Here is a 26809-nt window from a genome sequence, read left to right on the forward strand (position 1 = left end):
TTTAATTTCACAAATCCTAAAAGTAGAACGAGGTCTAAAATTAAATAGTAAACAAACAATTTTCTGTACTTTAGTGTCTATTACTAGATTTTTTTAATGTAACGTCTATTCAACAAGTAAACATAAGTAAAAAGGCAATTTGGGTTTCGTTCACCAGTAATTTAAATTTTTTAAAAGGTAGGTAACTTTTACCCTACTTAATTCATACTTTTTTAACCCAGTTACTATAGAATACCATTCAAATTCATCCCCACATAATAGACTGTTAAACACAATAATTAAAATAATACCGATTTTCCAAAGTAAATTCTCATCAACCATTGTTTATTACAATAGAGTCTGCGGGAATATCTGGATGCGAATACAACGAGTTTCTGGGTATAATTTCAAGTGCCTCGTTATTATTAGACAATACAGGGTTTTGTTAAAAGATTTATGGACGTATCAGTGTTATTATTGTAGTTGTTACAGCAAATGAGAATTTTTCGTTAAAATTTGTAATTTTTTTTCTAGGCTAACTTGACACATTTAGGAAGGAATATATTTATCCATGGCATTGGTATGGGCATAGCAAAATGCCCTTACGATCCTACGGACAATTCTACAGCCGTGTGGGTTGAACATGGAAATCCAGGAGATTTGCCCGGCCTTTATTCAGGTAGGTGTTTTTTTGTGGAAACTTTTATTGTTTTGCAAACTCCGAAACTTTTTACTTAACCCAAAAAATTCACATTAAAAATTGACCGATCTACAAATCTGCGTCATGGAAAACTCCGGCATGAATTTTTCAGATTCGATTAGTAGAACTTGAAGTTTTGCATGTACCAGATTTATCGGTCGTCTCCCTAAATATTTTACCAGCCACTAGCTTTAGTAGACATTAAATTTTCAGGAACCAATGCCGAGTTTACAAAGGCGGACACCGTAATTTTTCGAACCGACCTGCATAATTTAACCACCGGCAAGAAGGAATACAGCTTCAAGAGAACGTTGAAATATGACTCCAAGTGGCTCGATAGTAAGTTTAACTTAATTTCATTAAACAATAATCTGACAAATTAAATGAACTATACCAAAAAATTTCTCTTCTATCTCGGTTCACTTATTTTAATCCGGGAATGTAATATGTACCTGAGAATTAGGCAGCTGTATGGAATTTCCGGTTCCTTTATTAACTGTAGAACAAATTGAAGTGTAGGGTGTCATGCCAGTGTTACCCCTTGTCAAGGATTATGTCATATACTCCTTTTATTAAGGTGAGTCACGAATATCTGGATTATTAATTTGTTGAACTTGACAACTTTCAATTAAAGCATCAATCAATATAAAAACGATTTACTACATTTTCAACACATTTAAATAACATAATTTAACAATTTGCCGCTCAGTTGGACGCCGGCAAAAAATCGTACTTTCAGTCTGGAACAAAACGTATAATCGCGTTAAACGAATTCGCTGTCATGTCCCAGCGAAAATGTGCATTTTCACCGACCAGTTAAAACAGTAAATTCAGTTAAAATCCACGTTTTTTTTCCCAACTAATCCTATTTTAGGGTGGTTTTTAACTATCCCCAGTTTCGATTCAATTCATCTATCAGCAGTCTGGTTTTTCTGTGGGACAGGTTTTGTCCAGTCAACGAAAAGGTATAGAGGGAAATCCTTGGAATACAATTTTGATTTCGATTAGGAGGTGAACATATCAAAAGTTCTCGCCCTTAAACCAGAAGGAGAGTTTTGAAAGTTTCAAGTTTTTTGTTTTATCTCGAAAACTGTGTGTTTTGTTGTTGATCAATTTTCATGATTTTGCTCATTTATTAGTTTTTGAACCAATTTTCATGATTTGAACAATTTTCATGATTTGGCTCATTTTTTAGTTTTTGGACCAATTTTCATGATTTTCCTCATTTTTTAGTTTTTGGACCAATTTTCATGATTTGGCTCATTTTTTAGTTTTTGGACCAATTTTCATGATTTTGCTCATTTTTTAGTTTTTGGACCAATTTTCATCTTTTGATCAATTTTCACGATTTTGCTCATTTTTTAGTTTTTAACCCAATTTTCATGTTTTTATCAATTTTTAGTTTTTAACCCAATTTTCATGTTTTGATCAATTTTCATGATTTGGCTCATTTTTTAGTTTTTGGACCAATTTTCGTGATTTTGATCAATTTTCATGATTTGGCTCATTTTTTAGTTTTTGGACTAAATTTCATGTTTTGATCAATTTTCATGATTTTGCTCATTTTTTAGTTTTTGGACCAATTTTCATGTTTTGAACAATTTTCATGATTTTGCTCATTTTTTAGTTTTTGGACCAATTTTCATGTTTTGAACAATTTTCATGATTTTGCTCATTTTTTAGTTTTTGGACCAATTTTCATGTTTTGATCAATTTTCATGATTTGGCTCATTTTTTAGTTTTTGGACCAATTTTCGTGATTTTGATCAATTTTCATGATTTGGCTCATTTTTTAGTTTTTGGACTAAATTTCATGTTTTGATCAATTTTCACGATTTTGCTCATTTTTTAGTTTTTAACCGAATTTTCGTAATTTTGATCAATTTTCATGATTTTGCTCATTTTTTAGTTTTTGATTAATCTTGCTACAAAATTTATTCATTCGAGTTTTTTCGCCTCTTTAAAGCGGATCTTTTGAAAACTATACAAGATATCAAAAAACGTATTCAGCTTTTGTTTTGTATAGAGTGGCCATTATGATGGAAACCCCCAAATTTCAAAAATGGGACAGAAATGGTGTTTCATTACATTTCTGACTTTTCTTCATTTTCAAAAGGACTTATCACAGTTTGAGTTAAGTAAGAGCTGTTTATGAAAAAATGTTATACGTCCCTGGATTTTATGGTCAATTTCCTGGCTACTCCACAAATTTCAGGGCCGTAACCCCCAGATTTCGAAAATACTGACTGAAATTGTGTTGACTGACATTCTTTCATTTTTGATGGTATTTATCACAAGGTTGTTTAGGAAAAAGTACAATACGTTCCTAAATTTTGAGGTTAATTTAATGCCTACATAACATATTTTATAATTATATTTATATTTAGGCCAGTAACCCCATATTTCGAAAATACTGACCGAAATTGAATTTCATTGCGTTTTAACTGAGAATCTTTCTTGTTTGATGGTATTTTTCCCAGTTCAAGTGGATTAAGGGTGGGTTATCGAAAAAATGCAAAACGACCCTGTATTTTAAGGTTAATTTACTGGCTACGCAGCAAATTTCAAGACCGTAATTCCCAAATTTTCAAAATACTGACTGAAATTATGTTTCAACGCATTTCAACTGACATTCTTTCATTTTTTATGGAAATGATCACAGTTTTAGTGAAGTAAGGTTTGTTTATGAAAAAAATACAGAACGTCTTTAGATTTTAAGGTCAATTTACTGATTACACAGCATATTTCAGTATTGTAACCCCAGATTTCAAAAATACTGACTGAAATGGCGTTTCATTGCATTTCTGACTTTCCTTCATTTTCAAAAGGAGTTTGAGTTAAGTAATAGCTGTCTATTAAAAAATGTTATACGTCCCTGGATTTTATGGTCAATTTACTGGCTACATTGCAAATTTCAGGGCTGTAACCCCCAGATTTCGAAAATACTGACTGAAATTGTATTTTATTGCATTTTAACTGACATTATTTCATTTTTTATGGTAATGATCACAGTTTCAGTAAAGTAGATTTGTTTAGCAAATTTTAGTATTGTTACATGCAGATGTCGAAGATACTAACTGAAATGGCGTTTAATTGCATTTTGGACTTTCCCTCATTTTCAAAAGAACTGTAGTTTTTGTGATATAAGCAAAATACCAAAAAATGAGACTTGAGTCTTTGAAGAGTTAACTGGTCAAAAATTTGCAGATTTTCAAGAGAGAATATCTCGAAAACTATAAAATATATTGAGAAACTTGTAGCAAATTAATTTCAGTCAAAAATTGTGTTCCAAGCATTGTCCTTTTTTGAGCATTTGTTGCCTGGACTAGTTGAAATAATCCCGTAATTATGGTAAAGGCAAACATCAACATTCCGCAATTTTTCCTAATAACAACATAAAACAGTCAGAGCACGTCCGGGGGTTCGTTTAATAAACTCTGGACTCTGCCTATAACGTATATAATAACGAAATGGCCTCTCATTAGTAAAACCGTCCACTGGTCGCATTCGCAAAAATGAAAGACGCAGAAAGTATGTCGTTAAACCGGAGGGCTGGAATTATGACTATTTTCCCTAAATTGGATGAGATAACCACCCCAATATATGAATTCCTTCATTTTGAGGAAAAATTCCTCTCCCAAGCAGGATTTTAAGTGAGTTTCAATAAACTGATTAAGTTTGAAGCTTTTGCCCAAAACTTGGCATAATAATGACAAAACGTAGGGTCTTCCATTAGCGTCTATTATCCCTGCGTCTCCGACCTTATTAACGTAATTTTACGTTGTAGAGAAGAGGCATCGTAAAATATTTTATTACTAAAGTAAAAGCTTCTTATCAGAACTATAAAAGCGCACTTATAACGCATTATTTTCTGTTTTTTCGCACGACATTTTTAATCCAAATAATCGAGAGCACGCAAGTGTTGAGTTATGTTGATTAACTTTTACGCTGTAGTAATGAAGTTTTATGTTCAGTTAATTCACTTTTTAGGTTGTAATAAACACCAAAAACTTGGAAATGCTCATAATGACCTCTAGCTACCATGTTCGTTTCCTAAAGAATAGGTTCTAACTACGATTCAGCTAAAAATATTTATGACAGATTTCACATTTTTCCTATGCTGAATTAATTGTTGCCCATTTTTGTTTTATTATCTTTTTTAACGTTTATGGTAAATTCCATTGAGAAACAGATTGTTTCAACCGTAAGAATATTTGTTGTACAAAAACCAACTTGGAAATGATAAGAAAAATAATGATTTTCTCTCTATTTGTATCTCAAATTTGTTACTACTAATGCACAAATTAAGATATTTTAATATTAACGAATGATATATTTTAGCAATTTAAAATCTACATCATAATCCAATATTCAGACAACGACTCCTGATAATCACTCTGTCAAAATAATAACGTGACCTAAAAATAATCATTTGGGATTGGAAATCGGTGGCAAAAGTTTTGAAACATAAATTGGCATTATCAGTTGGGCAAAAACAAACTCGAATAACTAAATTTATATTTACTAATACACAGTGCCAGTGTTAGCGAACAAAATTTTAATTAACTCATTTCACATGCCAGGAAAATAGGTTATAAAAGAGAAATTTGTAATTTTCAGTGCTATTTTTGGAAAACGTGTTTTTAGTAAATATGGATTGAATATTGGATCCAATAATGTTTGTTTGTAAGACTAGTCTGTGTTATTTGTTTGTTATGGCTTCAATTTTGCATCTCATTTTTTTGTCACAGTTTTACTATACTGAGACAGGGAAGGACTTTTAATTTTTATTTAATTTCTGCTCTGTTTTACAGAGATATTACATTTTTGGTGTTAAGGGATTTTTCTGGCATTTCCCTCAAGTCCAGCCCTGTGAAAACTAAGGAAATAGATTAGGTAGGACTGTCAATTTTGGATAAATTATTTCTGACAGTTTTAGTAATAATTCTCACTAAAATTTTCCCCTGAACTATTTACAGTTCCAGAGATATTGAATTTCTAGTGTTTGGATGTTTTTTTTGGCATTTCCTTAAGTCCCAGTAAAAACTAGGAAAGGAAACAGGGTAGGACTGTCAATTTTCGATAAATTGCCCCTGACAGTTTTAGCGATAATTCGCACTAAAATTCTGCTCTGTATTTCTTATAGTTTCAGAGATATTACATTTTTGGTGTTTAGGGATTTTTCTGGCATTTCCCTTAAGTCCAGCCCTGTGAAAACTAAGGAAATAGATTAGGTAGGACTGTCAATTTTGGAAAAATTATTTCTGACAGTTTTAGTAATAATTCTCACTAAAATTTTTACCTGAACTTTATACAGTTCCAGAGATATTGAATTTCTAGTGTTTGGATGTTTTTTTTGGTATTTTCTTAAGTCCTAGTAAAAACTAGGAAAGGAAACAGGGTAGGACTGTCAATTTTCAATAAATTGCCTCTGACAGTTTTAGCGATAATTCGCACTAAAATTCTGCTCTGTATTTCTTATAGTTTCAGAGATATTAAATTTTTTGTGTTTAGGGACTTTTCTGGCATTTCCCTTAAGTCCAGCCCTGTGAAAACTAAGGAAATCTATTAGGTAGGACTGTCAATTTTGGAAAAATTATTTCTGACAGTTTTAGTAATAATTCTCACTAAAATTTTCCCCTGAACTATTTACAGTTCCAGAGATATTGAATTTCTAGTGTTTGGATGTTTTTTTTGGCATTTCCTTAAGTCCCAGTAAAAACTAGGAAAGGAAACAGGGTAGGACTGTCAATTTTCGATAAATTGCCCCTGACAGTTTTAGCGATAATTCGCACTAAAATTCTGCTCTGTATTTCTTATAGTTTCAGAGATATTACATTTTTGGTGTTTAGGGATTTTTCTGGCATTTCCCTTAAGTCCAGCCCTGTGAAAACTAAGGAAATAGATTAGGTAGGACTGTCAATTTTGGAAAAATTATTTCTGACAGTTTTAGTAATAATTCTCACTAAAATTTTTACCTGAACTTTATACAGTTCCAGAGATATTGAATTTCTAGTGTTTGGATGTTTTTTTTGGCATTTTCTTAAGTCCTAGTAAAAACTAGGAAAGGAAACAGGGTAGGACTGTCAATTTTCAATAAATTGCCTCTGACAGTTTTAGCGATAATTCGCACTAAAATTCTGCTCTGTATTTCTTATAGTTTCAGAGATATTAAATTTTTTGTGTTTAGGGACTTTTCTGGCATTTCCCTTAAGTCCAGCCCTGTGAAAACTAAGGAAATAGATTAGGTAGGACTGTCAATTTTGGAAAAATTATTTCTTACAGTTTTAGTAATAATTCTCACTAAAATTTTCCCCTGAACTTTTTACAGTTCTAGAGATATTGAATTTCTAGTGTTTGGATGTTTTTTTTGGCATTTTCTTAAGTCCCAGTAAAAACTAGGAAAGCAAACAGGGTAGGACTGTCAATCTTGGATATATTATTCCTGACAGTATTAGTAATAACACACTCTAAAATTCTGAAAAATCTTTTAGCTCAACATTTTAATAGCATATTCTTCAATCGAGCAATAATAGTTATTATCTAATATAAAGAAGGAAAACTGGATTTCACTGAAGTATGTCCTGGATCTACTGATAAAGATTATCACAATTTGAGAGGTATAATTTCACTATATTTCTCATAGAAAAAATGATAATACGATATTAAAAACGTTTACTACAGGATTTAATTTTTCTAGAAGCATCAACTGACAAACCACCAGTTGCAAAATCTGCCAGCTTTAAAAATAACAAAAAGTAGTAATTTTACAGGTTGTTTTAGGAAATTTGGCGCTCGACTTCCTCGCAAAAAGAAACCGGAAAAGAAAAATTTAACAACTTCATTATCCGCATTCTTACCCCCTGAAGCATCGGAATGGAGGATATTAAAAAAAAGGAGAGCAAACGCCCCGAAACTCCTGTAGAACTTTATTAAACGATCCTACTAACGGCTAAGAAGTCACATCAGTTTAGCGTAATTAGACTCGTCTAACAGGTGTTGCGGATCCAGTTTCGCTATTCTCTTCCAGAAGTATTATAATTTCCTAATTTCCATTTTTTATGGCACGGAACAATTTGCATACATATTATTATTTTGTTCCCCACTTTCGACTAGATGCCAGCGGGCTGTTATGCGTGGTTCACTTTAATTTGTTCATTTAATGTACCTATTTTTTTCTTTGCAGAACCCAACTTTGTCGGATCCTTCGATATCGGGGAGTTTGTGCTGTTTTTCTTCCGGGAAACGGCGGTGGAGTATATCAACTGTGGTAAAAGTGTCTACAGTCGTGTGGCTCGAGTTTGCAAAAGGGATACCGGAGGAAGAAATATTTTAACTCAAAATTGGGTTACTTACCTCAAAGCTCGATTAAATTGCTCGATTCCTGGAGAATTTCCGTTTACTTCAATGAAATTCGTGAGTATGATTTTGTGCACCGACCCTGTATATTTATATGAACGTCAAAACTGTGATTGTTTTAAATCCAACTTTTATTAAATTGTACCGCTTCGTTTACTTTATTTTAATTGAAGTTACAAGAAAAGCGTGTCTTTTTCTCAGTGGATAAAATTTTTCCTGGAGGAATTCTTGTTATTGGAGAAACTATTACTTTAAATTATTCAAGCCAAGTACGCTCTAAACCGAAAACTTAAGGAAAATGCATTTTCAAGAAAAATTCTCTAGATACCGGCAGTTCGGAAAGGCTTTGAAGAAAATGCTCGAGCTTTCCGGGCATGTTATGTCCCTTAACAATGCAAATCCGTGCATATATTGGTCGGTAAATAAAGAGAACTGCCGCCATCGTAAAATGCGACTTTCCTTTAGTTTTTCCTTTAAAGGGTCCTCCAACTGTTAAGGAATATTCAATACTATAAAAACAATCCTAAAAGATTTTTTTTTTTTGCAGAGAGCATCTACCGAGTACCGGGGGATAATAACAAATTTTATGGAACATTCACCACATCAACTAATGGACTTATGGGTTCAGCTATTTGTTCCTTCACTTTAGCTGATATTCAGGCAGCTTTTGATGGGAAATTTAAGGAACAAGTACGCCAAACCAACTATCCATCTGGTCGCAATCATATAGCAATTAATTAATTTCAGGCCACGTCATCGTCAGCCTGGTTGCCAGTTTTAAGTAGCAGAGTACCAGAACCACGTCCTGGAACTTGCGTAAATAACACCGAGTCTCTACCTGATACAGTTCTGAACTTTATTAGGTCTCATCCTTTGATGGATTCGGCCATAATGCACGAATATGAAAAACCGGTTTATTTTAAACGGGATATCTTCTTCACCAGGCTGGTTGTTGATAAAGTTAGCGTTGATATTGGGGGAGCAGTAGTTGATTACATCGTCTATTATGCTGGAACCAGTAAGTATTTTTCAGACTAATCTCAATTGAAAATTTTAGAAAAATAAGAGTTTTTCAGATAACTCTATAGTCTAAAATGATTAAAAATTGTACAGGGTGGTACTTTTTTTATGGTCAGCCAAGAACTTGTCAAAATAACTGTCATAAATCTCAGAAACACGTCTTGTTTCGAAAACTGTAATTCTTGTAAATTCTAGGCCAATCTTGACAGTTTTAACTTCAGTGACAGATATCAAGTCATTTTGGGGGATAATTCAGCTAGGCAGTCACGTGACCACTGTCATAAATCTCAGTTTTGTATCCGAAAACTTTTCTAAACCCTAATTTTTGCAATTTCTGAGCACAGATTGACAGTCAGGGACGAAATCACCTGTAAAACCCACTTGAAGTGAGGAAAATGACTGTTTTAAGCACATTTTTGGAATCCTTATTAAATTTCCTATCCAATAGCCTAAAAAAACACCACAAAATTTGGTACAGTCAGAGAGAAAAACGCTGTCAAAGTTTGAATTGACAGAAACACAGTTTGAGACAGTCAGGGACAAAATCGCCTGTAAAGCCCACTTGGAGTGAGAAAATGACTGTTTTAAGCACATTTTTGGAATCCTTATTAAATTTCCTATCCGATAACCCAAAAACCCCACAAAATTTGGTACAGCCAGAGAGAAAAACGCTGTCAAAGTTTAAATTGACAGAAACACAGTTTGAGACACTCAGGGACGAAATCGCCTGTAAAACCCACTTGGAGTGAGGAAAATGACTGTTTTAAGCACATTTTTGGAATCCTTATTAAATTTCCTATCCAATAACCCAGAAAAAAACACCAAAAAATTTGGTACAGTCAGGGAGAAAAATGCTGTCAAAGTTTGAATTGACAGAAACACAGTTTGAGACAGTCAGGGATGAAATCACCTGTAAAACCCACTTGGAGTGAGAAAATGACTGTTTTAGCCACATTTTTGGAATCCTTATTAAATTTCCTATCCAATAACCCAAAAAAAACACCACAAAATTTGGTACAGTCAGAGAAAAAAATGCTGTCAAAGTTTGAATTGACAGAAACACAGTTTGAGACAGTCAGGGACGAATTCGCCTATAAAACCCACTTGGAGTGAGAAAATGACTGTTTTAGCCACATTTTTGGAATCCTTATTAAATTTCCTATCCAATAACCCAAAAAAACACCACAAAATTTGGTACAGTCAGGGAGAAAAGCGCTGTCAAAGTTTGAATTGACAGAAACACAGTTTGAGACACTCGGGGACAAAATCTCCTGTAAAACCCACTTGGAGTCAGAAAATGAGTGTTTTAAGCACATTTTTGGAATCCTTATTAAATTTCCCATCCAATAACCCAAAAAAAAACACCACAAAATTTGGTACAGTCAGGGAGAAAAGCGCTGTCAAAGTTTGAATTGACAGAAACACAGTTTGAGACAGTCAGGGACGAATTTGCCTATAAAACCCACTTGGAGTGAGGAAAATGACTGTTTTAGCCACATTTTTGGAATCCTTATTAAATTTCCTATCCAATAACCCAAAAAAACACCACAAAATTTGGTACAGTCAGGGAGAAAAGCGCTGTCAAAGTTTGAATTGACAGAAACACAGTTTGAGACACTCGGGGACAAAATCGCCTGTAAAACCCACTTGGAGTCAGAAAATGAGTGTTTTAAGCACATTTTTGGAATCCTTATTAAATTTCCCATCCAATAACCCAAAAAAAAACACCACAAAATTTGGTACAGTCAGGGAGAAAAGCGCTGTCAAAGTTTGAATTGACAGAAACACAGTTTGAGACAGTCAGGGACGAATTCGCCTATATAACCCACTTGAAGTGAGAAAATGACTGTTTTAGCCACATTTTTGGAATCCTTATTAAATTTCCTATCCAATAACCCAAAAAAAAACACCACAAATTTGGTACAGTCAGGGAGAAAAACGCTGTCAAAGTTTGAATTGACAGAAACACAGTTTGAGACAGTCAGGGACGAAATCACCTGTAAAACCCATTTGGAGTGAGGAAAATGACTGTTTTAAGCACATTTTTGGAATCCTTATTAAATTTCCTATCCAATAACCCAAAAAAAAAAAAAAATTTAGAAATGATGTCTTTCAACTGTCTGGTTGGTTTTTACAGTTATAACTATCCGTAGGAACTATGGAATATCAGATTAATTGTGTTCTTACAGGCCGCAATATTGACGTCACAATGACGTAATTTGATAGTTGGTCAAATTAGGGTTTTGCCAAATTACGTCATCGTGACGTCAAAAACGCTCTGCTCGCCCCATGGAGGTTGAAAACGAACGCGGTCACACTGTAAATTTCAGGGCCGTAACTGCTTATATTTAGAATTTTTTACCTGAATTGAGTTTAAATAAATCAATTTTTTATAACTTTTTTGTGGGGTTTTGCGATCTAACTGTAAATTTTAGGGCCGTAACTGCTAAAATTTTGGAATTATTACCTAAATTATGTTTAATAAAAATGCTTCTTTTTCAGCTTTCACATGACGAAGTTTTTATAGAAAATTTACAGTAAGGCCCTGGAATTTAGGTTTGATTTACTGTTCTTTCCATTAAAACCCATTAAATTAAAAAATTGTCTCTTTGACTTTGATGTAATTAATTTATCGAGCACCCTGGTATTATTCGAATAAATCTCAAAACACAGATTTGATATTCCTGTCCATCTTCTCTTCAGAGAGTTTTTTCAAAGTGGTTTTCGTATTATTAGACTAATTTGGGAGTTTTTACATAAATTTAAATAATAAAAATTGTTACAGACTCTGGTACTGTCCATAAAATCGTGGAATGGGTAAGTGAACATCAGGAAGGCTCCTCATCAATTCTGCTCGATATTTTTGACGTAACCCCCGGCGAAGCCATTCAAGTAATGGAAATATCGAAAGAGCACAAAGCACTTTACGTCGCTTCCGATAATCGAGTCAAACAAGTGGATCTGGTTATGTGCAATCGCAGATACGATAACTGTTTGAGATGTGTGCACGATCCATATTGCGGATGGGATAAGGACTCTAACGTTTGCAAACCGTATTCTCCAGGGTAAGACTTGTACAACCTCAAACTTGGACTTAACATTAAAACTGTTATTTTGTTGCCAGACTGCTTCAGGATGTATCCAATAGTACGATAGATGTGTGCGACAGTAGCGTAGTGAAGAAAAAAATGATGGTAACTTGGGGTCAGAGCCTTCATTTGGGATGTTTCTTGAAAATGCCTGCAGTTTTGGCTTCCCAAACTATTACTTGGTATCACTACTCAAAAGAGAAGGGACGTTACAAGATCCAGTACAGGCCAGAGAAATACATCGAAACTTCAGAACACGGTGAGTAGTTGAAAGCTGCACACAACAAATAAATGAAACAAAATGCAAATTTTCTTTCAGGTTTGGTAATTATCTCAGTAACAGAAGCAGATGCAGGAAGATACGATTGCTGGATGGGCGCTTCTTTGTTATGTTCCTACAATGTGACTGTAGATGCTCATCGTTGCTCGCCACCATCTAAAGGCAACGACTACCAGAAGATCTACTCGGACTGGTGTCACGAGTTTGAAAAGTACAAGTCTGCCATGAAAACTTGGGAGAAAAAACAAACGGTACGTTGTCTACATTTTCCATCTGAAAACATTCTGAAGATTGGGTTTGTTCCAGCAATGTGGGACACGACAGAACTCAAGCAGCAACCAAAACAGCCACCCAAATGAAATATACCGACCTCTAGTGTGATAGCTTATCCAACGCGGTCCACTTTCGCTGACTTATTTAGGAATCCCTTTATCGTGGACTCTCGTGTTATTTGTGTAAATAGATTCGATTTTTTTTAACTGTCAAAGCTTGACATAATTTCCTCCAAGTTCTACTATACCTAGAGGAAGTTTACTAGCAACTTTGATCAGCATTTAGTGTAAGTATTCTTCACCCTATTTTGGTATTGATAATATTATAATAGTATTATAGGTACGAGGAATTATTGATATATAATTAAGTTGCTTCTTTCATCTACCTAACGTTAAAGTCCAGTTTCGAGTAAGTGCGGTCTTGTAATTTAATTTGTTGGTCATGATAGTTTAGTAAATGAATAAGTTTTAGTTTGAGAAGCATTTTTGTTTAGGAGTTTACTTAAATCTATTTTCTGGTCTAAAAATCAAATTAATTAGGTACTTTCCTATAACTTACACCCTGCAAAGTGACTAGTGAGTAGTAATGATTGATTTTTGTCAAATATGGAGTCAAAGAGGTTCCTAAAAAACCAAATTATACCAAACTCAAATTATTATTACTAAATAAAAAAATCGTGTTATGGTAAAGTGTATGAAATTATATATCATTGGAATCAGCTTAAATAGAACTATCCAATGAATCAATAATACAGGGTGGTCCAGTTTTAAGAGTCAATAATTCACCAATCGATAGCCCATCAAAAAATAAGATGACACGCATTATGTCATTTTCCTGAGGAAAACACAGACCTCCAAAATTCAGTTTTGAAAATCTTATTTTTGCTACAACTGTCAGATAGTCAGACTAATTTTATTCTAAAAATTAAAGTTTTAGACTAATATCGTAGCATTTAATGCCAAAATTGTTTACTTTCATCAATGAAGAGTCTTTTACTATAAAAAATAGTTTAAAATTCGATTTTTCAGTCTTAAAGCACAGTGAAGCGTCTAGAAGTCAAATTAATACTGACAAAGCATGAAATGGCATAATTAAGCCTACGAAAAATGTAAAAATAGTTTTTTTAGTAGTCTGCTATGTCAAAAACTTGGTGAAGATAAGCCTAAAACTCAATTTCCCAAGCTAGTTCAAGCCCTAAAAATAGTTCAGAGTTCTAAGAAAATGAAAAGCAAAGTAAAAACACCTGAAAACTTAGTCTTCAAGTCCATTTTCATGAATCTAATATAAATATCCTGTATTTAAGACTATTTTCAAGACTAAAATATTGAAATGTATTTTCAAATTATGAAAACTTACTTCAAATACAAAATTTAAGCTTTTGATGTCACTTTTCATTAGTTCAGAGTCACTTTTTGGTGTCCAAGTCAATTTTCAAGGTTGAAATGTGTGAATTTGTTGTAAAAAATTCTAGATAAAGTAGTTACCAGTCAGTTTTCACAAGTTTTTCAACTTATCTGACTACAAAGATAGTTTCTAAGCCTCTCAAGTAAATTTTCACAGTTTCAAAGTGAATTTACTGGTTTCTAAGTCAATTTTCAAAACTAAAGTCTTTCAATTTGTCTGGAAACTGTGAAAACTGGCTACAAAGACATTTTTTAAGCTTCTTAAGTCAATTTTCACCGTTTTCAAGACAATTTTTATGTTGGGTTGAGTTGGTTTTGGGTCTTTAAACGTAATTACTCAATTTTGTCGTAAACAAAATTTCAAATCAGAGTTTTGTAAGAGATTTTGTCAAATTGAAAAAGTAAAAAAAAAACTGAAAATTTTGAAAAATATCCAGTGACATAGAATATAAGGCAGAAAAATTAAAACAATCTTTCTGTATTTACACCACTGGACAGTTTCGAGTGATGGAAGTATTAATTTCATATGTATTTGTTCTAAATTTGATTAAAATCCAGCGGTCTGACAGTTATGACAAGAAACTGATTTTTTTTAAACTGAACATTTATGTATTTTCCTTGGGAAGCATTTTTCAGGAAAATGACATAATATGTATGTTAACTTATTTTTTGATGGGCTATAGAATGGTGAATTATTGACATTTAAAACTGGACCACCCTGTATAGGGTGTTCCATAAGAAAACAAGTGACTTACGTCAACAATTTCAAAGGTAAAAGCTTTACTACGTCAATGTGAAGTGCCGTTTCCAGTTTTTTGATAATTTTTAAATGACAGCTAAGAATCGAATAAGGTTAGTTTCCAAAATTCCCCTGTATATCCGAAACAAGTGAAGACAAGCCAATTCTGATTGGACCAGCAGACTAAACTCAAAAATCGATTTTCTATCTATTTAGTTTGCTGGGTAATCCGTAAAATCAACGAAAATTGGTCACTTTCATTTGGTCATGTAAGTACTACCAATTCAAGTAATCTCTTCGTATTTTTGGTACTAATCCAGTGGATTGACTACTTGTTTTGAACGAAACTAGGGTCAAAGCATTTAATTTGCTCGAATTTGCCTTTGCCTTCATTGTCTAAAAATTTGAAAAAATTACCTAGAGAAAGTCATTTTTTACAATATAGATTGACGGTTCCACTGTTTCGATTATCATGTAAGCATCTTCAACCTAATCTACACAGTGGTTACAAAATCTTTATCCTAAAAATGCTATACAAAAATTTTTTTTTTTTTAAAAAGCCTCTTTTTTGACAATATTTGCTAAACTATCTAGACCCCTCTAAACCGTTTTTTTTTTCAAAATTTTTGCGTACGCATTTAAATATGTAGATCTGTGATATACATGTATGATAAGTGAAAAAAAATATTTATTTTAATAATAATCTCGACTCTCGGAATGAATGTTAGTAAAAAAACAAGCTTTTCAAAAATATCTAGGACCAAGTTGTTGTGACTGGGCGTGCATGTTTCATAATATAATAATATCGTTAAAAAAAAGTTATTATTGTAAATTTGGTGCCGTATTCAAAGCAATACTTATTTCCACCAAATTGGGTGGGACATTTTGAACTATTTTTAAGTCGTTTTTTGATTTTTGTTTGAAGTAGATTAATAAGTCAGTTGGTCTTAAACTTTGTTCTATCTAATATAAAGGACAATCATGAATTTTTAAGTTCTGGTTTTTTTAGTATTATTGTAAAAGTGTTTTCATTGAGACAATGTGTAACTATAATTGTTAAACTCTTTCAAAGCATATAACAGTTTTTGGACAAAACCCTTACCAGTGTAATGTAAATACCTATGTAAACTATATTATAAAAAAAAAAATTGCTTTCATAATATAACATAAAGTAAGCAAAAACGAGTTTTGTTTAAATAATAGTATTTTAACTTAGCAGGTATAGTATTCCTATGACATGTATTTACTGGTGCTTATTTTGAATTTTGTTCCTCCCTTAAGTTCGTTGCATTTATATACTACATATCTACATTTTCGCAATAAAACTGTACTTTTAGTTAACCTTTGATGAAGTGTATATAAATATTCCTGTTAACGAATTTAAAATATGGATCTAGGCTCCATTACGAGAATAATATTATAATAGCACTTCCATGGAGTGAATCTGGAGAGTTTCGACCGACATTTTTAGAGAGAATCGTTCTGATTCTTGAAGTACATTTGTAACATAATAAATATTGCATTTTTTTTAAATTAGGGCTGACTGATGCTATATTATATATAATTAATAATTATTTACGCCAATAAATAAGTACGTAACAGTGTTATTGTAACGGTACATAAATATTTGGTTTTGTAGGTGGTAGATTTAGGTTTAATCCAGTTTTTTTATTATTTATAGTTTTGATAATTAATTTCTAGTTTATTTGGGAGTTTTAAGACGGAAAAGCCATTATTTGTATATACTATAAAATTGATGAAAATAGTTAAATAACAATTAGGATGTAGCACATGTAAATTGTAATGGAATAATGCTATTATTATAATTGCTCTTTGAAAATATTATCAATAAATTTACATGTGAAAAGTATAATGTGCTATTTTTTTCTTTCACTCACACTCTAATTGTAATTAATTAGTGAAAACAGAAATTAATTTACAGAGAAACAATTCTACTACATCAATATCTCAGAAACGTGACGTTTGCTACATTTTTGTGTATTCTCTTTCAAATGGTGTTGCAAGTGAATATCCTAAAATTGTTTTATTGAAACGCTGTCGTTTAATTCAAAAGATCGCTCCCGAAAATGGCCCGAGTCTTTTTGAAGTGTTGGAAAGTTCCTTTCGGCAATCACCCGATATTCCTTCGGGTTATTTCCTTCTGCAACGTGCAACGTACTTCCTGACAAAGAAAATATCTCGTTTGTATGCGGGCCCCAATAAATCGTATTATGAAAATGGTTGGGGTCGAGTGGCGTTTTCCTATTTACATTCTGGGAAATGCGACTGTTTTTACTGATTAGGCCAGCAAGTTGCCAATATTAGCTTCTGTTTACGTTAATGTGTTTTACTTAAGAAAAAGTTCAGTTACTGTTAATTGTTAAGGGAAAGTTTGTAATTGAATTAAATTTATTCCAAACGAGTGTTGCCAAAATATTCTAAAGTTGCTGTTAATGATTTTTGTTGCCATCTACTTTCCATAGATCCAAAAAAATTGTGAATAAACTATACCGTGATAATTCAGTAATTAAAATGACTTCTGGTCCAAAAACTGAAAAGCTGATATGATCTGAACATTTTCCTGTCCAACTTTAACAGGATTAGCCACACTACCTGACTAATTTCAAAGATTAAAGTCGGATTAGAGTCTTGGAAGGTGTATTAAATGGGTTTAGCTCTCATACCCGCTCTATGATCTCTATCTACTCTAGGGCGATGGAAAATGCGACACTTAATGGACACCTTCCCAGATAGCTTACAAATGAATAAATGTTAAGTAACAGCTTTTGGCATTAATGAATTTCCTGTAAAACAGCTTGTGCAAAGCTGCCAATTCTTTTTAAAGTAGTTTCGTGAGAATATCCTTATTCCGCTAATATAGATCATAAAACTGCACAATTCCGGTCACGCACATGTATGCAGATATATAAAATGGAGAAAAGGGAGTGTTTTATTATCATGGTTTATAGGTAAGATGCCAAATACAACTTTAACTTTAGCAATAAACCAGTTTATTGGGTTGCTTTACCCTCCTACAAAAAACGATAAAGTTATATTGAAAATGGTAAAAACTGTTGGGGTGGATAAAACAACTTCTTTTAACTAAATTTTGGTGTCATATTTAAAAATAGACAAAAATTAAATCAGAAACAGACAAGCAATTTCTTAATAGCTTCTATATTCTCTAAAAAAGGTAATTTAAGAAGTAGACTTCAACATGCATTTTACTGGTTTTTATTTCCTGTCGTGCTTGCAAGTGAAACAATTGCCCCTCTTTCCGAATAAACTTTGCCCATAAATATCAATCTTTTCCTAGCTTTGTTGGTCATTATCTCCAGGAGGCTTGAAAAAGTTGCCAGCTCCGAAAATGCACTCCGGCTTTCTCTATAAATTTCAGTCCTGCAACTGAGAGTTTTAAACTTCTGCGCTATTTGGTTACCTTGTATTGTACCCAGATAAATTTACAGGCGAAAAAGTTGTGTTGCCCTCCCAATTCCCTTTTTGGTTTTTGGAAATGTCGAACATTAACAGTAACGAAATTGTCCATCGGTACGTTGTTCTGTGTAATAATTAACAATGGAATTACATTTCTAATTATAACCTTTGTGTAAGTATGGTTCGATTAATATTAAATCAGTGTCGAAAGCACAGTCAGTTTTGTTGGCGATAATGGGGTGCAAAACCCAATTACACGAAATGTTCCATTCCCTTGTAATTGATCCTAATAAATTAAAATTTCAACTTTTAACTTTCGTATTCATACGCGAAGTCATCAGGGCGAAATTGTAATTGTGTTACCTGGACTTTCCATTCTATTATTAACATCGAGTTAAGAATTAAATTGCACGGACAAACCAGCCATAATCAAGGGAAAGTTTCAACCCCCAATAGGGTAGTTATTCACCTAATTATTCTGCAGTATAAAGAATCACTTTATGCAGGAAATAGTCAATTTTTCCACTTTTTGGATGGCTTTCAAGTTGGTTCTAGGTTCTCCCTTGAGGGCGTCTAGACGAAATGGGAGAACGATGACGCTTTCGCTGTATGGAGATAATTGGATTGTAATAATTTATAAATGGTCATTTTGCTAGAGGAATATCGTTTCATTAACACAGAAAACAATCTACATACAGTGTGTCCATTCGCGGGAATGTATATGTAATGTTTTTTCACTGTTTTCGAGAAAATAACAGGTGAAAAATATAACATGTTTTATTTAAAATTATGTAAAATAATAATAAAAAACAGTAACAATTGAAAAAAATTAAATTCGTAATTTGAGTGAAATTTTCGTGCATTTTTCTAAAAAATTTTCATAACTTACTTATTTGACAGTTGACGACCAAAAGTGACTGAAACGAAAAGATGGCTCAGGTTGTAAGCTTTGCAAAAATATGCTCATTTAAGTTAATTCGTTGCACCATTTGGCCGCTAGAAGGCGTCAAAATCAAGCTTCCCGAACCTTCAAAGTGATTTAACCACTTTTGCTTTAACCTAAAATAATTCAATTATTTGAACAGTTTCGACAAAAGGTCACTGAAAGTAAAATATAGTCCAGAGCAAATACTTTTCAACGGTGTATTCAAAAAAGGTTATTGGTGTGATAGTTTGACCGCTAGAGGGCGTCAAAGTCAAGCTTTTTGACAATTTTTACTTTTTACACAGTTTTTCAGATATTTTCCGGAAACATAATCATCCTTAGACTAATTCAACTGTTTTTCAAGTGTGTTTTATAGTTTTATACCTTTCTAGAAGGAGTTTTGACAGTTGACGTTTCTATGACAGACTTGACTACAAGCCAAATAGTCAGTTTTGGCTTGAAACCAGTCAACCTTTACTCATGAAGGTATAAAATTTAAATAATCATTCTTAGACTAATTAAACTGTTTTTCAAGTGTGTTTCATAGTTTTATACCTTTCTAGAAGTCCGGATCAAAGACTTTTCACAAGTCTGTTCAAAAAAGGTTATTGGTGTGATAGTTTGACCGCTAGAGGGCGTCAAAGTCAAGCATTTTGACATTTTTTACTTTTTACACAGTTTTTCAGATATTTTCCGGAAAAATTGTTTTTCAACCATTTATAGAAATTTGAATCCGGTTTAACTGGAAGTAGATGTCAACTTGCCTATTTTAAATCAGACACCCAGTAAATTTTTGCATTTTTGGATTCTGCTGGTTGTTTCACACCCATTTTGTATACAATGTCCTATACCTTGATAAATTCGTTTTGGAGATATTCGACCTTAAAATAAAAATGTGCTTCTTTTAGGGCAAATTTTATAAAAGATATAAACCTCTAAAATCTCAGTCTAAAATTCAGAGCGAAAATCAGTTTTGTTGTAATAAATCATCATCTTTAAGCATTTTTAGAAGAACAATTCAACTGTTTCTCCAAATGAACAGGGAACAAATTGCAAACATAAGTAAACATGAAAAATACCAAGATTTTAAGTCAATTCTCCACTTTAAAAGCAAAAATGTAAAAAAAAAATTCTTGAACAGTAACAAAATTAGTATGACTTTAGTTGAATGCATTTTATACCTTTAGCAGTGCATTTTTGGAATTTGTAACATTTGGTTGCGTGTTTTTGACTTAATTTTTAAATATGATAACATACATATTTTATAGCTTTCTGAGTGTAATTTTGACAGTTATGACATTTGACCGTCAGTTACAGTTCTGTGTTAAACATAAGAATATCGTAAGAACTTCTATTAAACAGTTTGGGTTCACCCTGTATACATAAAAAAACTTAAACTGTACAGTTTAATGAATCTATTTTGTGTGTGACATCACGGTTTGCGGTTGTCCATTTTAACACCCGCCGAAATAGTTAATAGTGGATTTCCCCGTCGGGAAATTGGGTCAATGGAAAACACCATGCGGAAAACTTTTATCCGACTATCCCTAAATCCTGGTTTTTCGCACATTAAATTCTTGCTATCTGGTTCGCTTGTTTCACCTTTAATACCGCGATAAAAATGGAGGGTTAGGGATTTTTTTCTGACAAATCTTTACGGTTTTTATTTAAATGGTGGTCTGCATAATATAACAAAAAACGATGTGGAAGTATCAATCTTAAAGCACAAATGAAATTAATCTTCCAACATCTCGGATATTTGGATTGTTACAACGTTTATGGGAAAATATTTCCAGTAATCACTGTAGGCTTCCAGTGGCGAGATTTATGATCGAAGAAGCGGAAACTGGAAACTAAAGTCATAAATAAATATCAGCAGTGCACAAATATCATTCGATGCAATAACTCTGGACCGACAGGAATTTCAGTTATTTCCGTGATACTGAGTATTGTCTAGAGAGTCGTAGGTAAGCCGCTTTCACAATATATTTCCTGTCATTAATTTATCGTAACGTCTTCAAATATTCAGTTAATGCTTTACAACAATAACCATACTATCACATATTGTATTGTAAATATTTTTTAGTCAGATTTCTTAATCCGGCCGAGTTCCTGGCAAAGAAATGGTTAAAAAGTTAAATTTTTAGTCTAACTCTGTTAGTTTTTGAGATATCAAAAAGCCGACTGCACCAGCGACTTTTCCGGGAAATTTTAACATAAAATGACACCGAGACGTCAACTGTAACTTGACAAATAAAAAAGTTGTATTTTTTACGGTTCCAGGCCGCCATTTTGAATTTTCTGTCAAAATATTGACTTGCACCTCATTTTAAAGGAAATTTCACGTGGTTTCAAGAAATGACAGACAAAATGGCGTTCCAGGCCGCCATTTTGAATTTTCTGTCAAAATATTGACTTGCATTTCATTTTAAAGGAAATTTCACGTAGTTTCAAGAAATGAGAGACAAAATGGCGTTTCAGGCCTCCATTTTTATTTTCCCGTCAAAATATTGACTTGCACCTCATTTTAAAGGAAATTTCACGTAGTTTCAAGTAATGACAGACAAAATGGCGTTCCCTGCCGCCATTTTGAATTTTCTGTCAAAATATTGACTTGCACCTCATTTTAAAGGAAATTTCACGTAGTTTCAAGAAATGAGAGACAAAATGGCGTTTCAGGCCTCCATTTTGAATTTCCCGTCTAAATATTGACTTGCACTTCATTTTAAAGGAAATTTCACGTGGTTTCAAGAAATGACAGACAAAATGGCGTTTTAGGCCTCCATTTTGAATTTTCTGCCAAAATATTGACTTGCACCTCATTTTAAACGAAAATTTCACGTAGTTTCAAGTAATGACAGACAAAATGGCGTTCTTGGCCGAAAATTAAAAATCCGTGGTTGCCACTAATTTCATGTAGATGCGGCAACGCTGGAATCACGAAAATATTTTAGATGTAGTATTCCTTATGGCCATATTACTTAATAAAATTCTTGTTTCAAACATTTATCATTTTTGGTTTTCAAGATACAGTATCTTGCATGCAAAATTTGGGTCAGTTAATGCTTCACAACAATAACCAAAAGTACAACGTTTTTGAATCTAATTTAAGCGGAATAATGCAAAGTTCAATGACGGTGTCAAAACTTATCACCATGACGTGTTTGTTATTTTCATTAATCCAATCGATTAATGGAAAATCACGGTTGATGTATTTATTTCCACAAAAGAGTCGATTTTAGAAGCAACAGTAGAAAATTAAATTTATGCATGCATTGCCCAATAATAATATACTCGTATATGAGGCCTATTATTGTTCCCAATGGTGTGCTTTGTTTCACAGAAAACAATAATTAAGAGCATAAGAATCAATGTCAGTTTGTAATCAAAACTAACCTAACCTAAATGTCCTTGCGTAAATTTCAGCTTTGTGTGTGGTTTGTGATTGATTAAGAAAAAATCAGAAATTATGAAAACGACTGACACTGATAATGTTATTTGTAGTGACAACGAAACAAACCTAATTGAGTGGAGACCTTCTGTTTATCTAGCACCTTTGATCCTCTAATCATTGGTTAGTTTGTGATTGGTCAGGAAAAGCTGTCAGAAAAGCAAACAGTAGTGCGATTTAAGCAAATGCTACACATCTATACTTTCATCGTTGATCGTCATAACTTGTAGCACTATGATTCACATTTATTTAAAAGTGTAGAAATAAGTACCATTTAACTTTAATTTAACAAATGTTTTATTATTTTCGTTTTACAGGCAATTTAAGCAAAACATTCAGCCACTTATTCAAATTCAAGTTTCTGCTAAAAATTTCCAGTTTCCTCATTTCCATCCCGTACTTTTCTAGGGTTTTGTTTATAGGGCCATTGTAGTACAAACCCACTGTATTTATGTGTCAACTTAAGGCCAATTTTGCCATTTCGTGTCACGGTGCATTGTTTTGCGAGGCGCAATTTTCTGCAAACACTGCTTAGTTATTCTGTATCGTTCTTGTACTGCTTTTTGGACGTATTTTTATAATTTGTGCAACTTGTTTAGTATTATCCTGGATGTGGAGGATAATAGTAAACTAGAAAACCTTGGTTGGGTTTGAAGATCAATGTTAATTTTAAAATTGTTCGTACTGTTTCGTGTAGGTCACACAAGAATAATAATTCTGGTGCAGGGTTGTAAAACTGGCGTTCCACACGATTAAAATACGTTCTCTGTAAAAGGCAAGCGAAACTTTACGACATGACGGATTATTATAAAACAGCGAAACTTTTCTTGGACCCAGCTACGACAGGAATGAAGCTTAAGTTTTACGATCATATTCGTACCCCATATGTGGAACGTGTTTAATCTGGTAATGTGCGCTATGCATTACCTAGAACGGTAAAATGAGAAGGCTTTCCAGTCTTATAGGCTTCCGGGGGATTTAAAAAGTTCACTGGTAATAATTTGCGCAGCTAAACAAGTTGTGTAGTGTCATCAACGAAACTAGGGAATAAATCACGCATTAAATCATCAAACTGTGGACATGGCAAAAGTTTTCTGTTGTTCTCGTGTAAAAGCTCGTTAATGCGAGACATTTATCATGTACAGTTGATTACGTTTAGGGTCGATTTGTGCGAATGGGTTTGCGGTGTGATAAGGCCCTACCCCATAGGGGCATCTTTATACAAGAGCAAGACAATAGAAAGGTTTTAGTATCCAGAGTTGCCACCTAAGTTGTGTTTGAAAACCGCATAAAAATATGGTTTTACAAACATTTAAATAGAGGCTTTAATACTGCAATAAGCTTGTCTATGCTGTTATCCAGATTATAGTCCTCAAATGCCAAAACCAATCCGATCGGAAATGCAATACCGAATATTACAATGCCGCATATCCGCTATTGAAAGCGTCAAGTGTTATGCAAGGCCCTTAAGCTAATTACATCTCAGCTGATATTAATATCGGCCCTAATCAATCAAGGGCATTGTTGAGGTGTAATTGCATTTGAGGAATGTCGTTTTATCTATAGCCCTTGGCGCTAATTATAGCGTAGGCCGATACATCCTAAAATATTTCAAATTATGATATTTTAAAGTGTTGCTGTCACAGTAAAGTCTCGGGCTCGTAGTAAATTACCGGTAAAGTAAATATTTTACATTACCAGGAAAATTTGATCGGTAAATTACTGGTAAATTACAAACAATGTGTTTCTGGCAGGTCAAACTTTGACACCGCTTTTCTCCCTGACTGTACCTGGAGGAAAATAAAAAATTGCCAAAATTGCACTTTATGTAAAAATAGCATATTTTTTGATACACGTTGCTTTGACCCTAAATTACTCCCTTACTTGACAAGCTACGTCAAAATGTCATAGAAAACAAAAGATAGAGGAGATTTCAAGCTTTCCAAAAATATCCCCACATAAGTTGATTGATAACACCGTTTGGCCGCTAGAGGGCGTCAAATTTCCTTTACCATAATATCACATATTGTATTGTAAATATTTTTTAGTCGGATTACATCTTAATCCGGCCGAGTTCCTGGCAAAGAAATGGTTAAAATGTTAAATTTTAAGTCTAACTATGTTAGTTTTTGAGATATCAAAAAAACCGACTGCACCAGCGTCTTTTCCGGGAAATTTTAACATAAAATGACACCGAGACGTCAACTGTAACTTGACAAATAAAAAAGTTGTATTTTTTGACGGTTCTAGGCCGCCATTTTGAATTTTCTGTCAAAATATTGACTTGCACCTCATTTTAAAGGAAATTTTACGTAGTTTCAAGAAATGGCAGACAAAATGGCGTTCCAGGCCGCCATTTTGAATTTTCTGTCAAAATTTTGACTTGCACCTCATTTTAAAGAAAATTTCACGTAGTTTTAATAAATGACAGACAATGGCGTTCCGGGTCGCCAATCAAAAATCCGTGGTTGCCACTGATTTCATGTAGATGCGGCAACGCTGGAAAATATTTTAGATGTAGTATTCCTTATGGCCATATTACTTAATAAAATTTTTGTTTTAAACATTTATCATTTTTGAATTCCAAGATACAGTATCTTGCATTCTTATTTGGCCACCCTGTACAATTAGAGAGAAATACACTATCAATGTTTGAATTGACAAAAATACAGTTTGAAGGGACAGTCAAGGAAAAAATTGCCTGAAAAAACCCACTTGGAGTAAGAAAATGACTGTTTTAAGCACATTTTTGGAATCCTCATGGAATTTCCTATTCAATAAGCTGGAAAAAACATTCAAAAAGTTGATACAGCCAGGGAGAAAAGTGGTGTCATTGAACTGCAAGAAACACAGTTTGTAAGGACAGTCAGGGACAGAATTGACTGTAAAATCCACTTGGAGTAAGAAAGTGATTGTTTTAAGCACATTTTTGGAATCCTCATTAAATTTCCTATCCAATAACCTGAAAAACCCTACAAAATTTGGTACAGTCAGGAAGAAAAGCGGTGTCAAAGTTTGAATTGTCAAAAACACAGTTTGAAGGGACAGTGAAGGAAAAAATTGACTGAAAAAACCCACTTGGAGTAAGAAAATGATTGTTTTAAGCACATTTTTGGAATCCTCATTAAATTTCTTATCAAATACCAACTTTTTTGTGGTAATAAAAATTCTCGAGGGTTTTAACTTGCAGCAATGCACCCAATTTAGACACAATTTTAACAGAAAAAAGTGGGACATAAACATGAAACAAAATATGAAATCCGGTGCTAAAAAAGGCCGGAAGCTGCCGTTCGAAAATAATCCTAATAAACTGAAACATTACGAACGTAAATCAGACTTTTTGGGGATGAAAATATTGGCAAAAAATTACTGGCTGGCAAACAAAGCATCGTTTGCGCCTAACTCCATGCAAGGCTACACGAAAAGCTCATTTGCAATATCGAGCTGGCAGGCAAATATTGATGGGGGGATGCTTTTTAAATATGGAATATGTTCTGATGTTTGCCAGTCGTATACATTTATTAAAAACTGGGTCTACCGACGATTTATTTTCTCCGTTCACCAGTCATCGATCATGTTAGTGACGTTTGGTTCAATTACCGGTTCAGTTCGATCCATGACAAGAAATTCCTGAATTTATAAAATATGCTTCCCTAAATAATTCTACTTTTGCTACTAATTTCACTATTATTAAACAAAGAGCAAAAAACTCATTATGAAAATTCAAATTTGCTTTGCTCTAATAGTACATTTACACGTTACCGCTTTTGTGTTTCTAAACTTATCGAATTTCCAATCAGTAAAAGCGCAATCGACACCTTTTTTCCACCGACATGTTTGATCGCAAAACAGAAATTTGCAAATTAGGAAAATTTTTATGGCTGAAAATGCAATTAAACTTTTCCAATCGTATCAAACAAAGGCAATAATTTATCCTTTTAATGCTTGCGTTGGAAATGGAAATCATTAATTGTTTCATAACCGTTTTAAATAAATTTTTGTTTTAACTACAATTTAACACGAGAAATTATTACCATGCCAAAATGTAGGGGGCAGTAAAAGTAAACCTCATTCCGAAGAAACTCCGGTGTAACGGCAATTATCGTATGCTATCTCTTTAAACTTATCTAACTTTAATCCTCGACTAGTTGTTCGT

At 33.2% G+C, this 26809-nt stretch overlaps 1 protein-coding gene across 1 annotated transcript in view; it reads left to right on the forward strand.

The window, feature by feature from the left end:
- Positions 1-16715, forward strand: part of LOC145734306 (semaphorin-2A-like) — a 261310-nt gene extending 244595 nt beyond the window's left edge. Inside the window, 10 exon segments of the mRNA XM_081987598.1 lie at positions 514-658; positions 893-1018; positions 7866-8075; positions 8078-8095; positions 8586-8728; positions 8786-9056; positions 11844-12123; positions 12183-12406; positions 12467-12678; positions 12734-16715. Coding sequence (XP_081843724.1) covers positions 514-658; positions 893-1018; positions 7866-8075; positions 8078-8095; positions 8586-8728; positions 8786-9056; positions 11844-12123; positions 12183-12406; positions 12467-12678; positions 12734-12808 — 1704 coding nt within the window. The 3' untranslated portion in view covers positions 12809-16715.
- Positions 16716-26809: the final 10094 nt, after the last annotated feature.

This window comes from Ips typographus, linkage group LG9, assembly GCF_016097725.1.
Source record: "Ips typographus isolate SLU linkage group LG9, UJ_Ityp_2.0, whole genome shotgun sequence".
Lineage (NCBI taxonomy): Eukaryota > Metazoa > Arthropoda > Insecta > Coleoptera > Curculionidae > Ips > Ips typographus.